Source organism: Cricetulus griseus, chromosome 4 (genome assembly GCF_003668045.3).
Source record: "Cricetulus griseus strain 17A/GY chromosome 4, alternate assembly CriGri-PICRH-1.0, whole genome shotgun sequence".
NCBI classification, from domain to species: domain Eukaryota; kingdom Metazoa; phylum Chordata; class Mammalia; order Rodentia; family Cricetidae; genus Cricetulus; species Cricetulus griseus.
In genome coordinates this window covers 69953081-69980791 of record NC_048597.1, presented here as the reverse complement: position 1 = coordinate 69980791, position 27711 = coordinate 69953081, and the positions used below count along the sequence as shown (strand labels likewise).

The following is a 27711-nucleotide window of genomic DNA, read 5'->3' as shown; positions in this document are numbered from 1 at the left end:
CTCTGTATTGACAGTGTGGGTATAGGTGCTAATGTCTGGGCATATGAGGAACCCAAGTGGTCATCTGATCCCCTAGAGTAGAAAATAATGAAGGTTATGCTCTGTCTGGAATGGATGAAGGAATGAAAAACACTTTTGCTGTAGGAACAGCAGGCATTTTTAACAGGTAAAACAAATTCTTACCTTCAATCTACTAACAAATTCTTTTTCTGGAAATGACCACCATTATATCCACTGGCTTCTACAATAAAAAAAAGTGCCTCTCAAACCAGTCAGTGAACCTCTATACAAATATAAAGTGGCTTTTCCACTGCCTCAATTGACATATACAAAATTTTATTAATGGACAATTCATATGCCACTCAGAGTCCAGACAGGGCCATGTGACTTTCCAAATGGTCTCACTACTGACAGGACTTGACCCAGCACTCACACCTCAAATGGAGGGAAATGGTTGCACTGGGGAGTGCTATGGTTAATTACCTGCCTATTTTCCCCTGTTTCTGATGTTTTCCCTTTGTTTCCCAGTTTTTCTGTCCTGCCACTTGGTGGAATCTACATCTTCCTTATATATAGCCTTTCCACTTCTCAGTCAAACTTAGTGTGAAGTAAAAGGAGGAGCCTGTACCTCAGGAAGAGGAGTATTTGCATGGAGCTAGCCTGTACTTAGAAATCTGCCAACAGATAAGAAGGGGTGCCCCGCTATAGTCAGTTGGCTGGACTCAGTAAGCAGAATCTGGTGCCTTCACCATGACTTGGGCTCCACTGTTCCTCATCTTCCTCCATCACTTAATAGGTAAGTGGATTTGAGGAAAGTTACTGTAAAGAAGTAACTGTTGCTTGGGATATTTAGACAATATTCTATTCAGTGAATGAGATTAGATTATCTTCACTGATTTTTATTGTATTTTCTTAAAGGTTCGTGCGCCCAGTTTGTGCTAACTCAGCCAAAGTCTGTGTCAGAGTCTCTAGGGAGAACAGTCACCCTCTCCTGCAAGTGCAGCAGTGGCAACATTGGGAGCTACTATGTGCACTGGTACCAGCAGCACTTTGGAAGCTCGCCCCAAACTGTGATCTATCGTGATAATGAAAGACCATCTGGGGTTCCTGATAGGTTCTCTGGCTCCATTGACAGCTCCTCCAACTCAGCCTCGCTGACCATCACTGATCTGCAGATTGAAGATGAGGCTGACTACTTCTGTCTCTCTTATGATGATAACTATAAGCGCAGTGATGAGAATCATGGGGAAGTAAGACAAAAACTCTGCAGAGAACCAGCTGTGAAATAATTTCTAAAAAAGACTATTGCTATTTTATGTCTCCTTTAAAAGTCCTGCTATTAGGGTACTTTACTCAATAATTTCCTCCTTGTCCATTGCAAGATTCCACTTTCTCCTCCCACATATGTATGGATGGCCTTTTGCTAATTTACGTCCAATCCATGGCTAGATATAGTTGAAAACAAGAGTTTGGGACTTCAATACTACAGATTCTTTTCAGAGACTTCTTTACATGTATGATATGTTATCATCATCTCTGACCATGAGAAACTTATATATTTTCATGTTTCCCTCCTTTATGACATCACTAACTCTTTGTGTATCTGTCATATTGGAAGGGCCACACATGGGTAAAACTACTGCTTTACAAAGTTGTTCTAATCTATTTAGGAGTCCTGGTTTTGACTCTCGTGTCACTAATATTTAAGTATGGGATTTATCTCCCTCAGTTTCTTCCCTCAATTACTGAAAAAACTGGAGTACTCAATTCAAGTTTCTCTTCTGAGGAGAGTGGTCATATTCTGATGAGGACAACGCTGGGGTTACTAAGCCCTATATAATACCATACCAAAGTCTATAATGTAATGTTACAGGAAGCCTAGTGTACACATAAATGTTAAAACCTGCACATGGTCGATATGCATCCATAGAGTTCTTCCACTGCATTAACTATTTTTTTCTGCAATATTGAAGGGTGACAAAATATACTCAGTGAGCAGCCAAAGAAAACCACAAATACTGTATTGTTAATAATTGTATCTCCAGGTGGGAGCAGCTCAAGCGTTTAATCCCAGGTCTTGGGGGACATAAGGAGTTAGATGCAGAGGGAGGGGTATCTCTGTGAGGGTGAGGCCAACCTGGACTGCTGAGTGAGTTCCAGGACAGCCAGGGCTGTGCACAGAAACCTGTCGCAAAAAAGCTAATCTCTCTCTCTCTCTCTCTCTCTCTCTCTCTCTGTCTGTCTCTGTCTCTCTGTCTGTCTCTGTCACTGTCTTTGTCTCTGTTTCTGTCTCTCTGTCTGTCTCTGTCTGTCTCTGTGTCTCTGTCTCTGTTTCTCTCTCTCTCTCTCTCTCTCTCTCTCTCTCTCTCTCTCTCTCTCTCTCTCTCTTCGGCCTTAGTTCAGATCAGAAAAGTATTCATTAAATTCAATGCGCATCAGATTTGAGCATATACTGGATGGCAGTGAGAAAGAAAACAGATATGTCAAAATTGAGTAAAGTTTTTCTTATTTTCTGAATTATTTTGCTAACTGAATAAAAACAATATCTGCCTAGAATATATTGATTACTCACTCACAATTTCTCCTTCCCAATTGTTCACATTCATGTTATTTTCTACATTCTGGATTATTAACACATTATATTCTTTATTTTCTCCTTTCTTGTATCTTCCTGTTTGTTCTGATATGGAAAATGAGCTGCTCATGGGAAGAGCAAGGAAATCACTAAGAGGAAATGGAGGCAATAATGTAAAGAGTGGCATTAGTTAGGTAAGACATGTACTGTCTTCTGCTGCAATGGTGATATTGAAGAATAAGGAAACAGATCAGTTTAGCATGATCGGGGATGTCGGTAGGAAGACTTGGAAAGAACTGCTTGTGCTAATAGAGCAAATGGACACAGCTGAGATGGCTCCAGTATCTGCTCAGGAATTTCAGTGAATGTTCCCAGGGCATCATGCATGGCCAGACAAACCCTACTTTGGTAAAAAAAAAAATGCGGACAACTTTGGAAAGCAAATTTAGTAAACATATTGAAAATGTTTCTTCCCACAGCAGATTGCTAATAAGGTATTTTTGGTATGAGGGAGTGGAAGAGAAATGATACTCCTGCACTATGGAGACTCTGGGAAAATAAAGCAGGCAGTTTGGAATGGACCTGTCTTCTGAGATGGGCAACTTTGGAAGGTATGTAATTTCAGTAAAAGTGATAGTAGAGCTGTAGAGAATTAAGGAGCAGATTGGAACAGGAAAAGGAAGAGAACAATGTGGAGGAAAGACATTAAAACTAAAAATTGAGTGCCTCAAGTTCTTATCTACGACTCTGGATTGAGCCAACTGCAGAGAGCAGGAACCAAGGTGAAAGACAGGGAACTTAACGAAATATGCTCCACGACTCCAATTTTGTGGATGACTCCAATTTTGTAGAATACAGGTTTTCAAAGTATGACCTGAAGATTCTCTGGATTTCTCCAGTGTCTGTTGTTACGTCCACCTTTCCATTTCTAATTTTGTTAATTTGCATGTTCTCTCTCTGCCTTTTGGCTAGTTTGGATAAAGGTTTTTCTATCTTGTTGATTTTCTCGGAGAGCCAACTCTTCGTTACATTGATTCTTTAAATTGGTTTCGTTGTTTCAACTTTATTGATTTCTGTCCCCAGTTTGATTATTTTCTGGTGTCTACTCCTCTGGGGTGAATTTTCTTCCATTTGTTTTAGAGCTTTCAGTTGTGATGTCAATTCTCTGGTGTGGCTATTATCTAGTTTATTCATGTGAGCACTTAGACTTATGTACTTTCTTCTTAGTCCTGCTTTCAAAGTGTCTCATATGTTTGGGGATGTTGTGTCTTCATTTTAATTGAATTCCAGGAAGTCTTTTATTTCTTTCTTTATTTCTTCTTTGACCCAGGAATGGTGCAATTGGTTGTTGTTCAATTTCCATGAGTTGGTAGGTTTTCTGCAATTTGTGTTGCTTTTGAATTCTAACTCTAAAGCATGGTGGTCTGATAAGACACAGTGGGTTATTCCAAATTTTTTCTACCTGTTGAGATTTGCTATGTTGCTGAATATGTGGTAGATTTTAGAGACAGTTCCACTTGATGCAGAAAAAAAAGGTATATTCTTTGTGTTTGGATGGAATTTTCTATAAATGTCTGTTAATCCCAATTGGGTCAAAACTTCTGTTAGTTCCTTTGTCTCATTGTTATGTTTCTGCCAGTGGTCCTGTCCAGTGGTGAGAGTGGGGTGTTGATGCCTCCCACTATAACTCTGTGCAGTCTTATTTGTGATTTGAGTTTTAATAATGTTTCTTTTATGAACATTGGTGCCTTTGCATTTGGGGCATAGATGTTTAGAATTGAGACTTCTTCCTGATGGATTTTTCCTGTAATGAATATGTAATGACCTTCTTCATCTCTTTTGATTGACTTTAGTTTGAAGTCTAATTTGTTAGATACTAGGATAGCTACCCCAGCTCGTTTCTTGGGTCCTTTTGATTGGAATATTTTATCCCAACCCTTTACTCTGAGTTAATGTCTGTCTTTGAAGTTGAGTTGTGTTTCTTGTATGCAGCCAAAGGATGGATTCTGTGTTTGTATCCACTCTCTTAGCCTGTGTCGTTTTATAGGCGAGTTAAGATTATTAATATTGAGGGAAATTAAGGACCAATGAGTGCTTATACTTGCTTGTTTTTGATTTATTGTTGGTAGTGGTGTTGTATGTGGATTTACCCTGCTTTTTCTTTTGGGTTTTGGTAAAGTGGGATTATCTATTGCCTATGTTTTTGTGAGTGTTGTTAATTTCCTTAGAATGGAGTTTTCCTTCCAGTACTTTCTATAGAGCTGGATTACATATTGTTTATATGTGGTTTTGTAGTGGAATATCTTGTTTTCTCCATTTACAGTGATTGAAAGCTTTGCTGGGTATACTAGTCTGGGCTGGCATCTGTGTTCACTTAGAGTTGGTAGAATATCTATCCAGGCCCTTCAGGCTTTCAGAGTTTCCATGTAAAAGTCTGTGTAATTCTTATAGGTTTTGCTTTATATGTTACTTGACCTTTTTTCTTTGGTGCTCTTAATATTCTTTCTTTATTCTGTATGTTTGTTGTTATAATACTATGTGACAAGGGGACTTTCCTTTGTGGTCCACTCTATTTGGTGTTCTGTAGGCATCTTGTACTTTCATTGACATGTCTTTCTTTCTTTCTTTCTTTCTTTCTTTCTTTCTTTCTTTCTTTCTTTCTTTATGTTTTTTTGGAGGCTGTCCTGGAACTAGCTCTTGTAGACCAGGGTGGTCTCAAAATCACAGAGATCCACCTGCTTCTGCTGGGATTAAAGGGGTGTGTCACCAACCCCGGGCTGGCATGTCTTTCTTTAGGTTGGGAAAGTTTTCTTCTATGATTTTGTTGTCTTTGTTAATTCTTTGTCATACTACCAATAGCTGTAATTATGACAATACATATTTGGGTCTTCTATTTTGCTTTGTTGCTTTATATATCTGTTTTTCTTCTTCTAACATGGTGCTTGCATTACCATAGTTCAATAATCTATTTTGAAATCTTGAAGAGCATAACTTCTAGCATGTTTCATTTTGCTATTGGTTGTGATAGATACCTGTGTTATTTACTTGTCCTATAAGAAATTTATGGTTTTATAAAACCTTTTTGTTATGAATAAAAGTGTGGTAATTTTGCCTCCATAACACAATGGATATGACACTATTAGGAAGTATGAGACTGTTTGGATGTGCTTTGAGGTTTCATAATTGCCCAGGCCATGTCAAGTGCTTCAGTTGCCTTCCTGTTGCCTTCTGATCAAGATGCAGCCAGCACCATGTCTGCTGCATACAACCATTCTCCTCCCTATTCTGATAATTGAATGAATTGCTGAAATATAAGCTGCCACATCAGTTAAGTGTTTTCCCTTATTAAGTTGCCATGGTCATGATGTTTCTTCACAGCAATAGAAACCCTAACACCTATGGAGATTTTGGGTTGGGTTACATTGAATATGTAAATTACTTTTGGTAGTATAGTCATTTTCACAATATTAATTTTACCAATCAATTAACAATCCTGTCTTTCCACTTTTAGTGTCTTCTCAATTCCTTTCTTCATTAATTTGAAGTTACCTTTGTGCAGATCTTTTACCTTCTTTGCTAGTTTTTTCCTCAAGATATTTGATTTTTTGATGCTGTTGTAAATGTGCCCATAATTTCTTTTTCACTGTGTTATTTTTATTATTGTAAAGACAGCCTACTTATTTTTTTAGTAGCTGATTTTGTATCTTGCTAGTTTGGTTAAATTCTTGATTATAGAAATTTTCTGGTGGCATTTTGGTATCTCTTATGTATATCATATCTCCTATATCCTTGGTAATATTGTCTTCTTTTCCAATTTTAGCTCTTTCATTATGTACTCTTGCCTTACTGCATCAATGAGAGCTTTGAGCATGATAGTGAAAAGGCATGGGACTAATGAGCGGCCCTGTCTCACTCCTGATTTTAATGCAATTGCTTTTAGATTTCCATCCATATCAGAGATCCTAAATCTATGGCTCAGGAACTCTAGCAGAGGGTTGGGTATGAAGACTGTAAGTCACAATACTGGGAAGCCTGCAATATCTCCTGGAAACAACTTAATAAACAAAACTAGATGAATTTTAATTGTTAGGGTCCATTGCAAGCCACATAAAAGACCATTAGACATTCATGCCATGAAGAAGAGCATTTTAATCCTGAAGACTAAAACAAATATCAGTTTGCAGTCTTCAAATCACCTGACAAAGTTTCAAAATGGTGATCTGGAGAGAAGGTTGAAGGCTCTTTGTAATTCCAAGTAGGGGAGGTTAATCTGGGAGCTGATTGGGGGGTTTAAAGAAAAAGTTTATGGGTTACTCTAGGATTGGAAGATGGCTCTAGTTGTTAAGAAGTTTCTATCAGCAGGGCAGGGAATGCCCTCTTTAGCTAGCAGAAGTCTGTAGGTTGCCTTCTCATGGGTTGCTACTGAGTTGTGGCCTTTAAAGTGCTATTTGTTCAGTTCCATTAAACTGAAACTGTCGCTTGGTCTGTGGCAGTGCCACTAGGACTTTATCATGGAATTGGTCTGGCTCTCTGGCCCTCTCATTCCCCAGTTGAGTAGTGGACCATTTCAAATCTTGGTGAAGTATCCTCCAGATATACCAGTTTGTGTTGTTTTCTTAAAACCACCAATTGGATTGTGGAATTCTGCACCTTTACAAACCTGATTATGGCATTAATGATGCAGGGTCCACAAGTTAAAGCCAACATTAATAGGACCAAAGGCCTAGTTAAGGCCAACAGAATGACAGGCGAGTAGTTATTAAGGGTGACCAATTGAATAGAGATTCTTACTATTCTTCAATTTGTTGGTTTTCTAGTTTTCTATCATGTCATCTTTTTCTGATTAGGTTCATTGAGTCTCCTATAACTCCTGAATGGTTAGCTTAAGATAGCATTTTTATTCTAGACCCAGACATAGATTCCCAATCCCCGGTGAAGGAACAGGACACCTAGTCCTCTGCCATTCTGGAGGACTACTTTAGCTAAAGAGGAGAGTGATTCCAATAGATGGTTGATGGATTTTTCTGGGGTTGTTATGTCTTAATCTATGACCATGCTAGGAATCCTATAATGTTAGTCTTGGAAGATGAGGACTGAGGATACAGGGCCTATGGGTATAGCCATGTCCAAGCCTATATGGGAGAACATTAAGATTGACTTCCTCTGGAGCATAGTCATCATGATCATGGTGTGGACCTTTGGGTTTCATGGGAGAGTGATGAATCCAGATGGGAACCTCATCCACTTTGAAATGCACTGGCACTCTCAGGATTATTGTATAAGATCCCTCCCAACCAGGCTCTAATGTCTTTGTTTGTCCCTCTTGATGATCATCAGGTGCCCTCGCCAGCACACATGGTATACCATGGCAAGGCAATGGCTTCTCATAGACTGACACAGATGAGGTCAATGTTATTTATGCACCTTAGACAAAAATTGTATTTTGAAGAGAATTTTTAGTCATCAATTTAGCTAGTAATTCTGCCTTGAGGTAGGGAGAATTGGTGGTGGCCCAACATGTATGATCTCAAGTGAGATCAGGCCTAGGGTATATATAGGGAGAATCATGAACCCAACACCCTCTCACCATTAATCTCAAGAGTTAATTTGGTTAAGGTTTCCTTTATGGTCTGATTCATCCTATCTATCTGACTTTAAATTTGAGGATGGCATGCACAATGACATTTCCAATTGGTCCCCATAGCCATAATGTTTTTTTTTGTTGTTGTTGTTTCCTGTGAGATGAATGCATGCCCATTATCTGAGTCCAATAGCACACAGAGACAATACCTTGGGAAGATTTCTTCCAGCAGCTTCTTGATTTCCATAACAACCATTCCATGTTGGGAATGCCACAGTCCTTCCTATAGATATATCTATAAAAACTATCAATTATTGATAGCCACTTAGGGATGGTTTTACCTCTGTGAAGTCAAAAGAGCATCCAAGTAGTAATGACACCCTTGAGAATTACAATTAAAATGTTCAATGATAAAATCATCTATCTCAGCATGTATTAAGAGATAATTAGTGTGAAGATAAATCTATGGTAGATTACCTGGTCAAATATCAATAGTCGCAAGACAGAAGTTATCTCAAATCCATGCAGCACTGAACCATCTGGACATTTAACAGGAATGTGAAAGTATCTATAGGATTTCCTAGTTCATTCAATCTCCCTTACAAAGAATTAAGTGGGTGGGAAAGACAGACTCTAAGTAACAAGGAAAGGAATATTAACAGCATTGAACAGTCAGGATGGATAAACCTCATGCTGGAAGTATTTTAATTAGATGTTTGCTTAAATATTTTATAGGGTCCCAGGTTCTTCTCCATTCTCATATTTTTCATGTCTAGGTGACTATAACTATGTCTTCCTGTGGTTTGTTCAAACAGAAACTTCTGGAAAAAGGAACTGCCATATCAGTGAGCCTTCCTTTTCTTTCCCTGCCTGCCTATGTTTCTTTAACTCCTGTTTATTCCTCTAGCTCAGATAATGAAACACATGATCTCAGGGAATGGCCACAACTGCTCTAGCTGATCTATGTTAAATGGTAGAGTCTAGGTGTTATCTCTTAAAAATAGAGGGGACTTTAATGAGGGCAGTGGTTGATGGGATTGTCTAGAGTGATGTTGTAAAAATTTGGTTGGCATTGCTACTGACAGTCTATCTGCAGGGTCATCTGTAGAAGCAGATGGGCATACTAAGTGTACAAGAAAATGCTAGAGGTCAAGACTGTTGTATTTTAAATAACACAAAAAATAGAAGTCCAACTCAGCAACCAGGTGTCAAATAGGTTGTTGAAGGGTGTCAGTGACTAGTCCCTGGGTATAAGAGTGGCAGAAGATATAAAAGACAGAGGGGGAGAGAGAGAAAGAGATAGAGAAAGTGACAGGATGGGGAAAGACCCACCTTTAAAAAGGGAACATAGCAAATATGTACAATGGGGACTCTTATTGTCTGTTGCTGAGGACTTATCCTGGAAGGCCCATAATGGCTGGCCAGTAGAGATACCTGAATACTAACATTAATCTTTTTTGTTTATCACAAAATGTGAGGAGTTAGAAAGTTGTATCAGGTGATATTGGAATGAGAACTCCATGTTCTCAAGACTGCTTCTTGCTGACCTGGGTTATTACAATCTTTGGCCAACCTGAGAATCCTGGGTTGTTGGCCCATTCCAGGAATGTTTGGCTTTTTTCTTTAATATCCAGGCTCTGTGGGGCAGTCCAATGTCTCTTAGATCTGGCAATATGCATTTCGAGGTGGATCCAAGTCAACTTCCTGGATCTTGAAGTATCTGAACCTTTCCCATCACCACAGCACCTGGACACCCTCTTTCTATACAATTTACCAGGGAACACATGGAGTTGACTACTGAGGGAGCCTTTGTAGAGTTATTACCTTTTATATAAAGAAATAGTAAAGAGTTACAATAAAATCTGTTCTGTGAGTCTCTTATCTGAATCCTGGGAGCCATGTATATTTCTGGGGTGCTGTTGGTTCTCAGGACCTTAACATATTTGGTAGTCTTGAACCACCATCTCTGTGGCTAAGAGTTGGTAATCCTGTAACAGCAGCTGATTAGCTATTTGATCAGAAATTTTTGAATTAATAAATGGAGATATATCAAAATGAAATTCATGAAGCAGGGTGTGGTTATTAAATACAGGAGAACAAGGAGCATGGTCCAGAAGTATAGTATCCACTTCCATAGTTATTCCAAATCTAGTATAATGCAGTTTTTGAAGCAATGATAAAAGAAAGTAGAGAATTCTTTCTGTTTCAAGACTTTCTGCTCCAAAGGATACTTAGGCAATATTTAATTGAAAGGGGATTGTTAGTGTGTCTCCCACGACATTCCAATGGGAGCAAGATGTGGATGCCATAGTACCCATAAATGAGGCAGAGAAGTAAGACCCAAAAGCCTGCAATTCCTTGCATCCCAGTAATACTGACAGGCTTGATGTCAAGAAAGCACAAGCTGCTAAGTGATTCCTCAAACACAGAGCAAGGACCAAGTGTTGTGAGCCCCAGAGAGACAGAGTTGCCTGGTAACAAGTCTTCACGAAAAACCAGAAGGTGAGTGGACCATGCTCAAGAAATGAAGCATCACATCCAGGGAATGGTTAGGGGCAGGTAGCCATGACAGAGATCCAGCCGCTGGTATTTCCTGGAAGATTAAAGTAACAATTGATGAGAAATTAGATTTCTCTCCAGGTGGAAGAGCAGACCAGAAAGCAATAACTAAGTGGTATTTTTCTAGATGTGACTACAAATTCAGATGAGTTCAGAAGCTCTTGACTTGGGCACTGAATGCAAAAGTTGGAGGCATAAATGATCCCAAAGTTCCCATGAGTGAGGCAAATAAGCGAGACCCAAAGGCCTGTAATTCCTAGCATCTCTGGAATTCAGAGATGGTAGAATTTGAGAAGGTATAGGCAGATCATTGATTTATGAAATACAGAGCAGGGGCCAAGGTCTCTGACCCTGAAAGTGTCATGGTTGCCTGTTATAAGGGTGTAACGAGGCTGAAAGTCAAGATACCATGCACAAGAGACCAATCCTCACTCACAATAACTGGACAGAGGTAGACTAGTGAGGGCTCAACAAACATGCTGATGTTATAATGAGGGACCCCCTAATCTGTTAGTTGGAGAAATGAGGTTGCCATATGTAGATCAGCTTCCAGGATCCCGGCATGTGTCAGATGGCAATAGGTGGTGCCAGGGGAGCCCTCCCTGTCAGAGAGCAAATGTCATTAAGAATTCTGTGATGAGAAGCCATCATGATATGCAACAGGGCATTAGTAAGAGCATTAATGGAAGGGAAAACAGAATGGGGAGAGAAGGGTTCAAAGTCAGGGGGACAGTGGGGGCAGAGACTGGTGCCTGGGGACCAGAGTGGCAGAAGAGAAAAAATAGAGAGGACAGGGAGAGGGAGAGAAAGAATGAGAGGCAGAGAGAGGCACAGAGATGGGGAGAAAGGAAGACTTATAAAGAGATGAAGAGAAGAAGAGAGGCAGAGAGAGAGAGGGGGGGATGTGGGAAAGGCCCACCTTTAAATAGGGAACATAGCAAATGTACCCAGGGGGTGCTCTTAGAGTCTGTAGCTAAGGATGTATTCCTTCAGGACACTAAGCACAGGCTAATACAGATGACTCAATACTAACAATGACAGCATAGCCCAGAGTAGACAATCCAGCCCCAGGAATATCTCAAATTACAGCAATAGGTCAAAGATGATGATCTAGGGATTGTTTTCAGGCACCTTGATAAATGTTGGACCAGCTAGATTCACAATGACTTGTGCCTTATAGATGGCTTCTAGAGAGGGGGAGAGAGGATATTTAACCATCCTTTGAGTTTCAGGTTAACTCAATACTGGGCTTGCCTTACTTTTAGCTGCTCATAGAAACGGCAGTGTTGAATTCTATTGTCAAGATGAGCTGAGCTGCATTTCGTTACCAAGAAGAAAATAATAATGAAAACTAGTTGCATAAATAGAAATTCATGTGATTTTAAGTCCTATGTGTGTGACCCTTAGAACTATTAAAGCAACTTGCCTATTATCTGACTTCTTGGCTGTTCTTTCCTGCTGTGTGTTTAGTATCATACATGTGGCCAATATTACTCACATTTATTTATTTTTCTTTTACTCTCTGCCACTTAAGGATTTGTTCCTTAAGTGTCACTTGGGCTTGAGAGGAACCTAGGGATCTTCTGGCTTTTCTACTTTCAAACCAACTTTTTGATTTTTATGTAGATAACTCAAAGGCCTTGCTTGACTCTGCTTTTCCTTGGTTGTAACACAAGACAGTTTTCTGTAGTATTGACCCTCCTCTTTGTAGATTATAACCTGGTTAAAGCCCAAGTGGGGTTTTGATGGCATCCCTGAAAAAGACAAATATTACAAAACATGTTGGGAGATTTTCCTTGGTGTCCTGGGACTTACTTGACTTTGGCCGGTCATTCTCCATTCCAATCGCCCTCCCCCTGGCCCCCTGCCCGCCCCTGTTATATTAGTATAGCCATCAAGTATGGTTATAGAACAACAAGAAGGTCATTCATATCAGACTGTTATTTTAACCACTGTTTAATAGTTAGATAAAGAGGGAGAAAAGTGAAAATACAAATACTTTCAAATGAGATTGTTTAGGCAAGTTACTATAATTGCTAAGAAGTAGACCAAAAATTCCATTGGTTTGTTCAGTATTTGCATACCTTCTGTAACTTGCTCAGGTCCTTAATGGACAAGATAACAAGGATCAACAAGCCAAACTGTTATGATCTTTTGCAAGTTGTTACAGCACTCATGACAGTTAATTTCCTTGGAAGATCATTCTATACAACTGTACTTGAATAAAATAATTTTGAACTCAAATGTATAAATTAATATTATCTGTGTGTGTACTGTTAAACTCTGAGGCTTTGGAAGTTCACAGGTATAGCTTACAGAGCACCCAAGGCAGTTGTATACCATGAATACAGAGTTCTACCACCACAGTGTGTTTAAATGTGAATGAATGTAAACAGTAGATACACAAAAAGTATTCTCTCCTCTTTAAAAATGAACATAGTGGCTTCCACTGAACTAGTGACCTGCAATTGTGGCCAGTGAAGACTGACTAGAACAAAAGCACTTACCCCCTTATAATAAGTACAGATTTGTCAAGTAGATTCTAATCTATAGGGTTGTATATTGACAAAATGGATTGGCAGACTTGAAACTTTATAAGGATATTTGGTGAGTGGAAAGAAACACCCATGTGCAAGACAGTCAAGCCATTAGAATGATCTACTTTATCAATATCTAATCTGAGACCCTGTCTAGAGTTCTCCTGAACAACTGTTTGGTATTCTCTAATACATTTTGGTATCTTTAGGTTCACCTAAGCAGAAAGGTCTGAGAACTTTTCTGAGTCAATTGTTGGATAAGTCAGCTGAGTGGAGGATTCTTCGAGTCAGTTTTTCCCACCTGCAATGAGATTGAAATCAAAAATGGGAATTTGAACACTTGGGACAGGTTTGCCCTTTTCCTATCCTCACTCCCTAATCCTCATGGATGGGTATATGTAGTTTTTCAGCAAAGAGAACTAGTTCAGTCTAGTCTGTCATGGAAAAGAGTAGAGTAAGTCCTGGATTTTTCATGGCTCAGACCCTTGCCATCTCTCTGTATCCTCCTTTAGTCTTCCATATATGATCATATTGCCATCTTGTTCTTGTTTAGAGACTCAGGCACAGATTGGACAGCTCCATTTGATTTCCAAGATATTTATGATGCCACCAGTTTTCAAACTCTTGATTTACCATAAACCACACAAGCTGAGAGGGGTATTAGAAGTCACACTAGCTGAAGTTACTGAACATATGCAATGTAGATACTGTTCCATTCCAGCCATACATAATCCCAAACTAAGGTTTACTTATTTCCTGTGATCAGTAACTCACTCAAGTTCATAGAAATGAAGACAGATCCAGATTTAGATATGAGGCAGGTAGGCCTCATGTGTACTAATAATAGTACAAATTGCTAATGTTATATTATGGGAAGTCCAGAAGCCATGATTAATACACCCGATTCTGGGAACCATCCACTTTCCAATTCAGAAATAGTACCTTACAGAAACTCCAGAGAGGGTCTTAGAATCGCATACTTTCTAATCCAAGGGGGAAGAACAAGAGCATAAATATAATCAATAATAGCTTATCATTCAATGTTTGGGTTTCAGTCATGCTTTTCTGGGCTCCATAGTGCTTGAGCATCTCTGTTCCTCTGGCTCCACCATCCACACAATGCATTGCTTGTCTCATAGATTCATTCTGACTTCACAGCCTCAGAGCTTAGATTCTTCTATTTTGCCTGGCCCTACAGTAGTGAGTGGTTTCTGCTGCATCTAATGTGCCCCTGTTTAACTGCCCTGAAAGCACTTCCTTTGTGTTAAATACTTTGTAGGATTGCTTGGAACACAGAGAAATCTGCAACAGCGCTTGAAGTCTCACTTAGAAAAAAGTGGTCCATTTTTTTTTGTTAACCCATGTTATAATCTGCTCAGAGCAGTGGAGACTTATTTAGCTTAAGCAGGGTAAAAAAGTATCCTGTAATCCTTTAGTAAGCCCCATGAATCAGAGATATCCACAGTTATCTGACTAGTACATCTGTAGACAAAAGAAGACACATTGGAAAATATCTAGATCTTCTTGGTCTTTCTGCACAGAGCACCTCTGCACATTTTACCAAGATGGACATGAGTAACTGTATCCTCTTTCTCACTAGGAAGAAGTGGGGCATTCTCTCATTATTATTATTACTACATTGAGAGGTGACTATTTAGTACCCCATGATTTTTCAGAATTACTATTTTTACCTTGCCTGTGTAAAATCCACTTTTCAAAAGATTCCCAGGATTCAATGTTTCCCATGATATATTAAAAGGCAAAAACAGTGCTTAATGAGATAGAAAGGGAAGCAGACACCAAAGGTGAAAGAAGAGAGTGATTAGGTTTGGAGATGCTGGATAGAAACAGCAGGCATTACTACACAGCACGGCCCTTATCTCCATGCTCCTACCCAAGCAAGCTGATCAATCTTTTCCTCTAGCTGTTACCAGAACTTGGGTTTTAGTTGTGGGCAGGTGGTAGGGGAGGACAGGAGAGAGAAGGGAACTTGGATTATCATGTAATACAATCTTGTCTCTAATTCAAATAAAAAAAATCTGAAAAAAAGAGAAATGGAACATTTTTATTTCTTACACTGACTGTTGAAGTGGTAGGGAAAGGACACAGGCCCTACTGTGTTTCCTTCTAATTTTCTTAGGGGCAGTGAGCTTCACTATGACTCTCTTCCAGGTGCATTGAGTGAGGAGTTTCCCTCTACGTCTCTCCCCACAGCTTATGAGTTCCTCATGGGTCCGGTTTAGCATGTCTATTGGCTGAAGATTGGCACCACAAACCTTTGCTAAGGATCCCATAATTTCAGTCACCTTTCAAAATGCTTATTTAGAGGCTAAGCACCTACTTTCCATGCTTTTAGTGCAGATGAGAAATGACTGAGTTTCACATCACGCAGTTGTAGATACGTGTGATTTAGTGATGAAGGGACCTTTTGGTGCCACATGTGTCATGGCTGTTTCCAAATCTTTCTCTGAGCTTTTGGTCATGTAACTGCCTTGAGGAAGGGTTCATTTCCAATCCTGGGTGAGATATATAGAGTCATGTAACAGGGATGATGGTAGATATTCTTGGAATTGCCAACGTCATCCTAGAGCATGGAATATAACTGAATAACGGCAAAAAGCAGACCATGTTGTAGAGAAGGGGACAGTGAGAGCTTTATACATTCACGACTGGAGAAGACTGAAGGTCTGCTAAATAGATTTTTGGCTTGAGTACTTTACAGGGCCCTAGAGGATCTTATTTCCCTCATTGGTTCTGAATCGATACCCATCCTTGTGCTTTACAGATGTTTCCTCTTGGAGAATTTTCTAGGAAAGAAGAAGTGACAGTCTCAGGAAGCCTGGTTTGACTTTCCTTGCCTACCCATGTTCCTCTAACCCTGCTTCAATTCCTTCCCTGGAAGAAATAGTTTCATCCCTGAGTTCTTCTGCAGTACATGCTCATGCCCATTAGGGGGCAGTGATGAGCTGATCTTGAGAGGACAGTGCTGTTGGCAAGACCAAGTCATTCAGAAATCACTACTTCCTTCCACACACTTGCACAGGTGCTGAGGAGCGTTACCCAAGAGTTACCCTGTGATCTCTTTCCTGCTCCTTGGTTCCATTGGCCACATGAATAGTGAAATCTTAACTCCATTTTATTCTTCCTCTTTTATCCCAAAAGTCATTGTTTAGGAAAATATTTCTACCAACAGAAGAATCTAATGATTTCATGGACTGTACCTATTTTAGTATATAGTCAAGATTCAGAAACTAAACATTTTCAAGTTCAACACCCTAGTGTCAGCATATACAATTTTGTATCTTCTTCTCTATTTCTAGGTTCTTTAAACACTACAAATTTTCAACTGTTAGATAAGGGATTCCCTTAGAGTTCAAGTTTGTGATTTTAGGAGCTACATTTTCAGTGTTTCTTTAGATATGTGGACAGCAGATGGAAGTCAATCTCTGTATCGACAGGTGCTTGTGTGGTCACACGTGTGTATGGGAATCTACAGAGCCCAGAAAAGGGCATCTGATCCCCTAGAGCAGGAAGTACAGAACTTTTTTGTTTTCTGGAATGGGTGCTGGGAATGAAAACCACTTTTTTATCAGGAATATCAAGCAATTTCAGCTATTGCAATGCACTCTTACCTGTAATCTAACAATAAATACTTACATAAAAATGACCACAGTTACAAACACTGGTCTTCTATAGTAAAAACCAAAGAGAGAAAACAACAGAGTGTGCCTTGTAAACCAGGCATTGATTCTCTATGAAATAGTAAAATGGGTGTCCACAGCCTCAACTGACATATACAAAATTATATTATTGAACAATTCATGTTTCAGTTAGATTCTGGTTAGGGCTATGTGAGTTCCCACCATTGGCAGGAGGGTGACCTAATAATCACTCAGCAGGTGGAAGGACCTAATAATCACTCAGCAGGTGGAAGGACATATCACCCGGGGAGTGATATGACTAAGTGCCTCCTATTTCTCCCTAGTTTCTGATGTTTTCCCTTCAACTTCCTGTTTTATTGCATGCCAATTAGTGGAGCCCATAGCTTCCCCACATGCAGTCTTTCTACTTCTAAGTCAACCCAGTCTGAAGTAAAAGGAGGGGCCTGTATCTCCCCAGGAAGAGGGGTATTTGCATGTAGCCAGCCTGAACTTAGAATCCCAGGGACAGATAAGAAGGGTGCCCATCTACATTAAGTCTATTGGACTCAGGGAGCAAATCTTGGCGCCTTCACCATGACTTGGGCTGCATTTTTGCTTATCTTCCTTCATCACTTAACAGGTAAGTGGATTTAAGGGCAGTTACTCTAAAAAAGTAAGTGTTGCTTGAGATGTTTGGACCATATTCTTCCTAGTGAATAAGATTTGCTTGTGCTCACTAATTTTTATTATCTTTTTTTAAAGGATCATGTGCCCAGTATGAGCTAACTCAGCCAAAGTCTGTGTCAGAGTCTCTAGGGAGAACAGTCACCATCTCCTGCAAGCGCAGCAGTGGCAACATTGGAAGTAACTCTGTGCACTGGTACCAGCAGCACTTCGGAAGCTCACCGAAAACTGTGATCTATAATAACAATAAAAGACCATCTGGAGTTCCTGATAGGTTCTCTGGCTCCGTTGACAGCTCCTCCAACTCAGCTTCCCTGACTATCACTGATCTGCAGATTGAAGATGAGGCTACCTACTTCTGTCAATCTTATGGTAGTGGCTTTAGTCACAGTGATGAGAATCATGGGGAAGTAAGACAAAAACTCCCCAGACAACCAGCTGTGAAGTGATTTTTTAAAGGACTATTGCTAGTTTTGTTTCATTTAAAAGTTCTGCTATTGGAGTACTTTGCTCAATGTTTTTCTCCAGCTTTACTGCAAGATTCCACCTTCTCCTCCCACATATGGATGGCTGGCCTCTTTACTAATTTAGGTTCAAACCATGAAGTAGATATGGTTGCAAAAAGGAATTTTGGAGTTCAATAATACTGACATTTTGTGTCACAGACTTCTTTACATGTGTGATATGTTATCATCATTTCTAACCATGATTCACTTGCATATGTTCATGTTTCCCTTTATTGTGACATCAATAATTCTCTATATTGCCAAGTGTATCTGTTATATGGGAAGGGTCACACATGGGTGAACCACTGCTTCCCAACGTTGTTTTAAACTATTATGGAGTCCTGTCTTTGACTCCCACTAAACTATAACATAAGGATGAGGTTTTCTCTCCCAGAATTTCTGTCCCCAATTACTAAAAAACAAATAGTAATGAATTCAAGTGACTATTCTGATGAAAAGGTCATATTGTAATAAGGAGAAAACCTGTGTTATCCAACCTTATAGTGTTAGACCCCTGAAAACTCAAGTATCCGGGGACCCAGGCCACATTTGCAGTCACCCCAATCACCAGGCTGATTCGAGAGCTTGCTGCAAACTGCACGAGGCTTTATTGTAATTTAACGAGCTAACCCCATATTAGCTCTGGTCTTTCACCCACCAGCCATGGCGGACAGCTAGAAAAGACGGCTCCTAGGGGCTCCCAAAAGATCTTATAGGGCAGCGTAAGGGGAGTGTCTAGGGGTACGCACAGGCTCACAATTGGTGTGCCTCCAGGCTTGGAGGGCTTGCCCTGTGTTGATTGGTCAACTGGTTGTTATGGCCCATAGGCCCTCCCAGGGTGGTTGCTATGCTCTCTACATCATTGCTGTGTGCTTGTCCGTAAAGCACACCCAGGGTCGTAAATCATAGCACCACCAGCTAACTTCTGATTGGTTCCTTGTCACAAGACAGGCATCTGACTTTCTAGTGTCTAGAACAAGGTCATAGAAGCACATGTTCAACCGTTATGGCTGCCGAAAGGGAAGCTGGTTCCTTCATTCCCCCATTTTCTTTTTTGGAAATTCCAATCATGGAATTGCTGTCTCTCTAGTATCCCCATCAAGGAGTGATATTGGCATCCCCATGCAAGGGAGTTCCTTTTGACTTAGCATTTTTACCAGGGAAAATGGGCACCGAAATTCTTTTCCAAACTGCTTCCTGCTGACTTTGGGTTGAAGTAGGGACCCCAGAAGGTTGAAATGCTAGTCAAAAGCAAAAAGGAATTTAGGCAATGGGGAATTCATCAGGGGCTTCTGGTTAGCAGACACTGTTGCAGAGACAGGGGGTGTCCATATCAGCTGGACTGATTCACATCCACAGCAAGTCCAGGGCTTGCAGTCTACTTAGAACAGCCTGTAGTCAGCAACTGATACTTAGATGTCTGCCAGAAGCAGAAACCTGTTTAAGACACGTTTAAACTAGGAACAGAGGTTAAAACTTATTTACTGAAGCCCACAGTGCAGAAAAAGCAGATATCTGGATATCTGTTCAAACAGCAGGAACATATTTATAACTTTGAGTCCTAACAAAAACTACAGATTTGGGCTATAAGCATGTACATTTTTCTTCTGTCCAGAGAGCCAGGTATGGATTGGACAGAGGTGCCTTTGGCCTGATGAAAAGCCTTTTAAGTTTGTACTTAGATGACAACCAAAATAAACTTAAAAACCTTGAGCTTGTGCCTGAACAAATAGGTAGTCACTACTTTAACAGCTAACATACTGACTAGTCTATAGTGGATCTGACTGTCTAATGCTGTCAAGCTGACAACCAGTAATATTTCAGAGATCTGAGAAGGGTATATTTTATCCGAATCTACTAAAAAGTGACAGAAGCCAGTTAGAAGCCAGTCTACATACAGTTAGCCATACCCAAGTTTCTCCATTACCGCTGGAGTCAGCTGTCTCAAAGAACAGCAATCTTCGCCAGGCTTATACTGTGAGTTTTTTTCTCTCTGTGGAAGAGGGACATGGAAAAGACTGACCTTGTCTTGTCTAGGCAAAGGGGATGCAATCAATTTTCCAGTGTCCAGCAGCTTTGTCCACAGTCTCGGCTAGGTCCTGGCAGGCGGCAGGTATCACATCTGAGCATCTCGCTCACTGGTCCAGGTGCAGGAACTGGGGTGCCTCATAATCTTCTTTGGAGAATTTGGGTCACTGTCAGGATCTGGCAGTCTGTCTGACATTATAAACTTTAAAGATAACAATTTAAATGCCATATTCTGAAGATCTCTGAAGCATTAGAGGTCTGTTTGTCTGTTTTAGTCACTTACCTTAAGCATACAAGAAGCACACCAGTGGCTAGGTAAAGTCTTATTTGTGTAATTAAGTTTTAGTCTGACTGTAACTGGTTTTAACTTAGTAAAATGTTTGGAACTTAGCACAGCTGAACTTATAACTGCATAGAGCTACTTTACATTTCTTAAACAGTAGCTTAACTTCTTTTTGAGGCAGGGTTTTTCTGTGACTTTGGAGCTTGTTCTGGAATTTGATCTGCCGGACCAGGCAGGCCTTGAACTCATAAAGATCCATTTGCCTCTTACTCCCGAATGCTGGGATTAAAGGCATATGCCACCAACGCCCTAAACTTAAAGGCGTGTGCCATCAACACCCTGAGCTTAAAGGTGTGCTACCAACATCTTAAACTTAATTTTTGAAAACACAAACTGTAACATCTTATAGTAGATTAGCATCTTTTATAAAACAAGAACTTTACGTTGTCAGGCTTTGCTTAAAAATAATTCTAAATTGAAGCTCTTTAAGTACAAACATTAATAAAAACATTAAAAAAACTGGTGTTAAAAAGAAATTTAAATTCCCTTAAAGTCTTTCTGTAATATATAGAAGCGTTAACATTTTAAATCTTAACTGAAAAACTTGTTTCTAAGATGGTACCTCTAATTTCCATGTGGTCACCTTTAGTCAAGATGGCGGTTTAAGTATCCTTTTTTTAACTTCAGCAAAATGGCTGCCAGTCAGCCATGTGACCAGTTTGCCATGTGGCTCGCTACCAGGAAACAGAACATTTTAAAACAAGTATACGTAAATTACTTGAGAAATAAACAGGACTTTTTAAAACAGAATTAGCTTAATATGGTTAAAATTTTAACTTATATTACCATTTTTAAAATTTACTATTTGTAGACATGAGAAACCATAACAGTTTACAGTTTACATTTTTCTCTGACTTGCAACAACCTTTTCTCTGACCTTTAACAAATTTCCTCTGACCTTCTACGGCTTGCTTTAACCCTCTATACCTTTCTGTAACAATCTTTTCTCTGCTACGACTTGCTTTAACTTTCTATAACCTTTTAGTTCATTTCTCTGACTTTTCTAGACATTCTTAGACAAATTTTCTTTTTTCCTTTCCCTCGTTATTATTTGAGTCTCCTACATTTTTTTCTCATTTCTCAGTCAACAAAAAAATTTTTATCAAAGTCCCTTTGACAGTTCTTAATAACTTTAAGGCCAATTTTTTTTTTAGAACATCCGGATCAGGACAGATGGTTCACCCGCCTGAGCTAGCTCCATGTGCTCAGGGAAGAGACCTGGGGGCAGGTGTTGCTAGTAATCCTAGACCCTCGGCCAATGCAGGGGTGGGAAAAAGACCCCTGCAGTCCCTCTGCATACCATGTGTGTTTTGTTCCACAAAGTTTCCAGGTCCACACACCCTCACTCAGGTAGAATCTCATGGCTGTCATGGGTTAAAGCTGAGACAAGCCAGGCCACGACAGAATAGATTGATTACTCACTCACAATATCTCTTCTTCGAAATTTTCATGTTCAATTTATTTTCTATTTTTTTGGATTATTAACACATTATACTCTATTTTCTCCTTTCTGGCATCTTTCTGTTTTTTTTTCTGAAATGGATAATGAGCTACTCATGGAAAGAGTGAGAAAATCACTAAAAGGAAATTGAGGTGATAATGTAATGTCTTCTGCTGCAATGGTGACTGTGAAGAATAAGGAAACAGATCAGTTTAGGATCAGCGTGGATGTGGGTCAGGCAGACTTGGAGAGAACTGCTTGTGCTAATAGAGCAAATGGACACAGCTGAGATGGCTCCAGTATCTGCTCAGGAATTTCATTGAATGTTCCCAGGGCATCATGCATGGACAGACAAACCCTACTTTGGTAAAAATAAATATTATGTGGTCAATTCTGTAAAGCAAAGTTTGTAAACATATTGAAATGTATCTTTTAACATGAAGACTGCTCACAAATTGTTTGTGATACAAGGAACTGGAAGGGATATGATACTCCTGCACTATGGAGGTACTGGGAAAATAAACCAGGAAGTTTGGAATGGATCTGTCTCCTGAGATGGGCAACTGTGAAAGGTATGCAGTTTCAGTCAAAGTGATAGTAGATCTGTAGAGAAGAAAGGAGAAGATAGGAACAGTGAAAGGAAGAGAACAGTGTGGAGGAAAGTCTTTAAAACTAAAAATTGAGTGGGTGGAGTACTTACCTAGGACTCTGGAATGAGCCCAGTTGCAGAGTCCAGGAACCAAGGTTAAAGACAAGGAACTTAAGGAAATATGTACCTTGCCTTCAGGCAGAAGTATAATTAATTTTTGAAATATAATATTACAGAGACATTGCATTGCTGACTCTGATAAACACAAATATGTGGTGGAGGTATGTTAAGAGATGGTTTGAAGAGCTCTTTTGGCTTGAAGAGGGAAATTATTTTGAGCCATTATTAGGAAGCATTCTATGCCCTAGAAAACCTGTCAGAGGTGGGGCCCCTTCCTCAGCCAGTGTAGAAGATAGTTTGCTGTTCATATAGAGAGGAATGGAGAGGCACAGCTATGGTATGGAAGTGGCTTAGGGCAGATGCAGACATTCCCTCTAGTTCCGAGATACAGGAAGACCAGAGGGAGTAATAAGAACTACCCCTGGTTCATGAACCATTCCCTCCCATTGTTAGCAAACCATACAAATATCTATAGAAGAAGCTAGGTCACACGAAAGCACCGTTTTTCCCCCAGTGGCATCATCCTCAATAACAGAAGGAAAGCCTGGGTAACAGCTATCCTTTCAGACAAATGCTATATTTGTCTGAGCAGGTACATAGGGCAGCAGCAGCTTGCTTTCTTTATTAGATAGAATACAAACCTAATGGACTTCTACACAGTTAGAGTACACATTTTGAACAAAAGCTATGGAGCTTCACAATATGTTTAACACTTTTAATATCAAATATACATTATGCAATTATATACCATCCCAACCAAAAAATCAATGACAGACTTAGAACAAGAAAAACATTTACCTTTATGACCTGTTGCATACCACATGTGCACTTCTTGCATTCCTTCCTCCCACTGTTAAACCCCCGAAAACTCAAGTATCAGGGGTCCCAGGCCACGTTCTCGGTCACCCCAATCACCAGGCGGATTCGAGAGCTTGCTGCAAACTGCACGATGCTTTATTGTAATTTAACGGGCTAACCCCATGTTAGCTCGGGTCTTTCACCCACCCGCCATGGCGATGGCCAGAAAAGACGGTTCCTAGGGGCTCCCAAAAGATCTTATAGGGCAGCGTAAGGGGAGTGTCTAGGGGTATGCACAGGCTCACGATTGGTGTGCCTCCAGGCTTGGACGGCTTGCCCTGTGTTGATTGGTCAACTGGTTGTTATGGCCCACAGGCCCTCCCAGGGTGGTTGCTATGCTCTCTACGTCATTGCTGTGTGCTTGCACTTGTTCTAAAGCATACCCAGAGGTAAAGCATAGCGCCACCAGCTAACTTCTGATTGGCTCCTTGTCACGAGACAGGCATCTGACCTCTAAGTGACCAAGGCAGGTTTATGGCAAGCACGTGTTCGGCTGTTATGGCTACCAAAAGGGAAGCTGGTTCCTTCACCACATCCCCTTTCATTTACCCTTTCTTGTCTCGACCGCCTCGACCAGCAAGGAAGACGCAAAGCTGAGACTCTTCCTTAAGCAGTTTACTTAGGAACCTTGAACAATCTTCTGACCCCGGGGAAAGCCCGCCCACAGCTTAAAAGCACTCTTGCCAACCAACCCCAGAACGCCACGTGGCTAAGGTGGATAGGCTCGCATTTGCTGATGCAAGTTTGAATCTTAGACCAAGCCAAATAAGGAGTTGTTTATTCCAGAGAGCGTTCACCCTCGGGATGGTGAAAGGCAGAAACCGGCGCCATCTTTAAGGCGTGGTGCATCGCAGCTCTCCACAGTTCCCCCTTCTTTATTAAAAAACAGAGCGGGTGAAGATAGAGGCCCGATCCCCAGTGTGCAAACATGGGATAATGTATTGGTGACACCCACAAACTCTACACCTGCGGTGACCCAACCCATCCCGTACCTATTTTCCCAGGGGAAGGATCTTGGGTACAACCTTCATGCAATCGGGCTTGTCTTCCGAGGGCAGCCTAGCCACATACAAGCAAACCCTCGTGCAGTGCTTAGCCTCGCACCCCGCTTAAGAGAGCATTTTAGTTCTTAATAGTGGGCAACCAGGCCTGGGGGGACTGCCCTGCCTCTATGGCGGTAAAGGCTTGAATAATCATAGCTGCATCGCGCTTTTGCGTAACCTTAATCCTGCATATACACCACAGGCAGACCAGGGAGACCTTAATCAAGAAGCCTGCTAACGCTCCCATGCCCGCCCACTCTTTCAAATGTTCCATGGCGGAGTTCAACCAGGAAGTCAGACCGCTCGCAAGGGATAGGTCTATTCGGGTGGAAGTCACATGCACGATAGCCATCCTGAGTTCTCTCATGGTGTCTTCAAACTCGGATGACCAATTCTGTAATAGAAACTGAGACAATCTTTTAAACTTCGATTGGTGGTAAAAAGGCATGGGAAAACCCCTGCATTATACATCACCGGCATAGGTCTTGGGAATACTGACAGTTTCTTCCATTTTCCCTTTCTGGGCATTGTTTCTTCATATGTCCTGTCTTGCCACATCTAAAGCAAGCACCAGGACTTCCCCTTTTGTTCCGGGTCAGCTGAACTACAGCAGCTGCAAGACCAGCGTTAGTCAGTGGTCCGCCAAGTTCCCTGCAGACCTTTATCCATGTCTCTATCCCTTTATTTTTATAAGGGGTGATGGCAGTTTTACTCTCTTTGGTACACTGTTCATATACCAGCTGCTTTATCAGTGGCATGGCATCGTCAGGATTCCCAAACACCCTCCCAGCAGCCTCAACCATGCGAGCAACAAAATCAGCGAAAGGCTCCATGGGTCCTTGTATTATTTTTGTAAGGTTGCCCGAGACCTCACCCTTATTAGGTATAGATTTCCAGGCTCTAATGGCAATCTGATTAATCTGATCATACAACTGAATCGGGTATTCTGTTTGTTGATTAACAAAACGCCCTTGGCCGAGCAGCATATCTTTGTCCCAGGCTGCCGCTGGACCTCCGGCAATCCGGTTTGCAGCCGCTTGCTCGTCTGCAAACTCACTAAGGAATGCCTTCCATTCCAAGTACTGTCCTGGGCTGAGACAGGCACAGACTAAGTTGGTCCAGTCGGTGGGCGTCATACAAAGCCTGGCAAGGGACTCAACCAGAGCCACAGTGAAGAATGCAGTAATGCCATAAGTCCTCACCGACTCTGCTAGGGCCTTGATAGTTTTAAAGTGTAAAGGCTTGTGATACCTCTGCCCCTGTGAGTCTAAGAATACCGGGCAAGCGAGGTGCAACTCTGAACGAACTTCCCGTCAGACCTGAGGGCAGTGTGAGGCTCCTTTGCCACTGCCTCCACCATCTCCTTCCGTCATATTGTAAGGCGGCAGCGCGGATGGGGTTTCGGCTGGGGTTTCCCTTTCATTTTCAAGTGTGAGGGACCTTTTGAACTCGGGCTTCTCCAGTTTCCCTTTTATCCTTTTTACTTTGGTTCTCTCTGGCTGCTCTATTAGTGCTTGGAGTTCCTCTGTGTCCCCCTCGGAACTGGAGGACTCTGTCTCCTCCAATTCCTTAAGACTCGGGTAGATTTTCTCACTGTTAGCTTTCTCGGATCGCTCCTCCTGAAGGGAGTCAAGAGCGGCCTGTCCCTCACTGCATCTCTTGTCCTCCAGGCAGCCTCTCACTAATCTCCAGATAGAAAGGGTCCCCTGTTCCCAAGCAAAATCTAGGTCCCTTCCCAATTTTTCACATGAAGGGACTGTAAGCTGTCCAGTGTTTGCAAACCAGGGTGCTATTATGTCCACCTGCTCTAAAAAATTATCTAGGGTGCTTCGTTTTAGTTTTAAGCCCTTCGAGTGAAGCAACTCATTTAGGGCCACAAAAATTGGGTGCGAGATCGATGTGCCCATATTTAGCACAGCACAAAAATTTCCCCCCTTTTCTCTTTATCTATGGAAAAAGGAAAACTTTATCACTGCTCTAGTCGCGGTCCATAGATTCTTTCCCCCCTTTCTCTTTACCTACAGAGAAAGGAAAACTTTATCACCGCTCTAGTTGCAGTTCGTAGATTCTTTTTCCCCCTTTCTCTTTACCTACAGAGAAAGGAAAACTTTATCACCACTCTAGTCTCAGTCTGTAGATTTTCTGACCTCTTCACGGGCCCTTAATTTTATCCCTCTTACCTGGGACTTACCACTGCACTGCCCTGGCTGCAGAAGGTTCTGAGTCTCTTTAGAGGAGGAATTCGCCGTACAGGCCACCACTTGTCGTGACCGCCTAGACCAGCAAGGAAGACGCAAAGCTGAGATTCTTCCTTAAGCAGTTTACTTAAACCTTGAACAATCTTCTGACCCTGGGGAAAGCCCGCCCACAACTTAAAAGCACTCTTGCCAGCCAACCCCAGAACACCACGTGGCTAAGGTGGATAGGCTCGCATTTGCTGATGCAAGTTTGAATTTTAGACCAAGCCAAATAAGGAGTTGTTTATTCCAGAGAGCGCTCACCCTCGGGATGGTGGAAGGCAGAAACTGGCGCCATCTTTAAGGTGTGGTGCATCGCAGCTCTCCACACTTTCTCACTCTTTTCTTCATGTTATATCCTACCCATGTGTATGTTTGCTTAAATGCATATATCATAATTAGCTATATTCCACATATCAGAAAGGTATGAGGGTGTGTTACTTTCCCTAATATTGTATATTCTATGTTCACTCATTTCCTGAAAGATTTTCAACTTCTTTTCAATTTAGAGATGATAGTATGAGCATGTATGTGTGAATATTTGTGTAACTGTGTATTCCAAATTTTTACTATCCATGAATCTATTGATAAACCACTATGTTTATTCAAAAATTTTTGATGTAGTGAATAAAGTAACAGTAAACATTAGATGCAAATATCTCTATGGTAGTGTATGGAATTCTCTGCGTATTTGCGCAAGAGAGAATGATCTGGATCATATTGTCATTCTTTTTAATTTTTCTCTTTTTGAAATCTACAAATTGACTACCTCAAAAATCTGTATTAGTTTTTTTTTCAAGACAGGGTTTCTCTGTGTAGCTTTGGAGCCTATCCTGGCACTTGCTCTGGAGACCAGGCTGGCCTCGAACTCACAGAGATCTGCCTGCCTCTGCCTCCCAAGTGCTGGGATTAAAGGCGTGCACCACCAATGCCCGGCCTCTGTATTAGTTTTTATTACTGACAGTGAAT

The 27711-nt window shown here is 41.0% G+C and overlaps 2 gene segments (V, D, J or C); both read left to right on the top strand.

Moving 5' to 3' along the window:
* Window positions 1-750: 750 nt before the first annotated feature.
* Window positions 751-6470, top strand: LOC118238731. The segment is given in 4 exon segments: window positions 751-796; window positions 919-1213; window positions 1430-1514; window positions 6396-6470. Coding segments are annotated over 4 exon segments (501 nt in total).
* Window positions 6471-17487: 11017 nt separating this feature from the next.
* Window positions 17488-27507, top strand: LOC100765616. The segment is given in 3 exon segments: window positions 17488-17533; window positions 17656-17949; window positions 27392-27507. Coding segments are annotated over 3 exon segments (456 nt in total).
* Window positions 27508-27711: the final 204 nt, after the last annotated feature.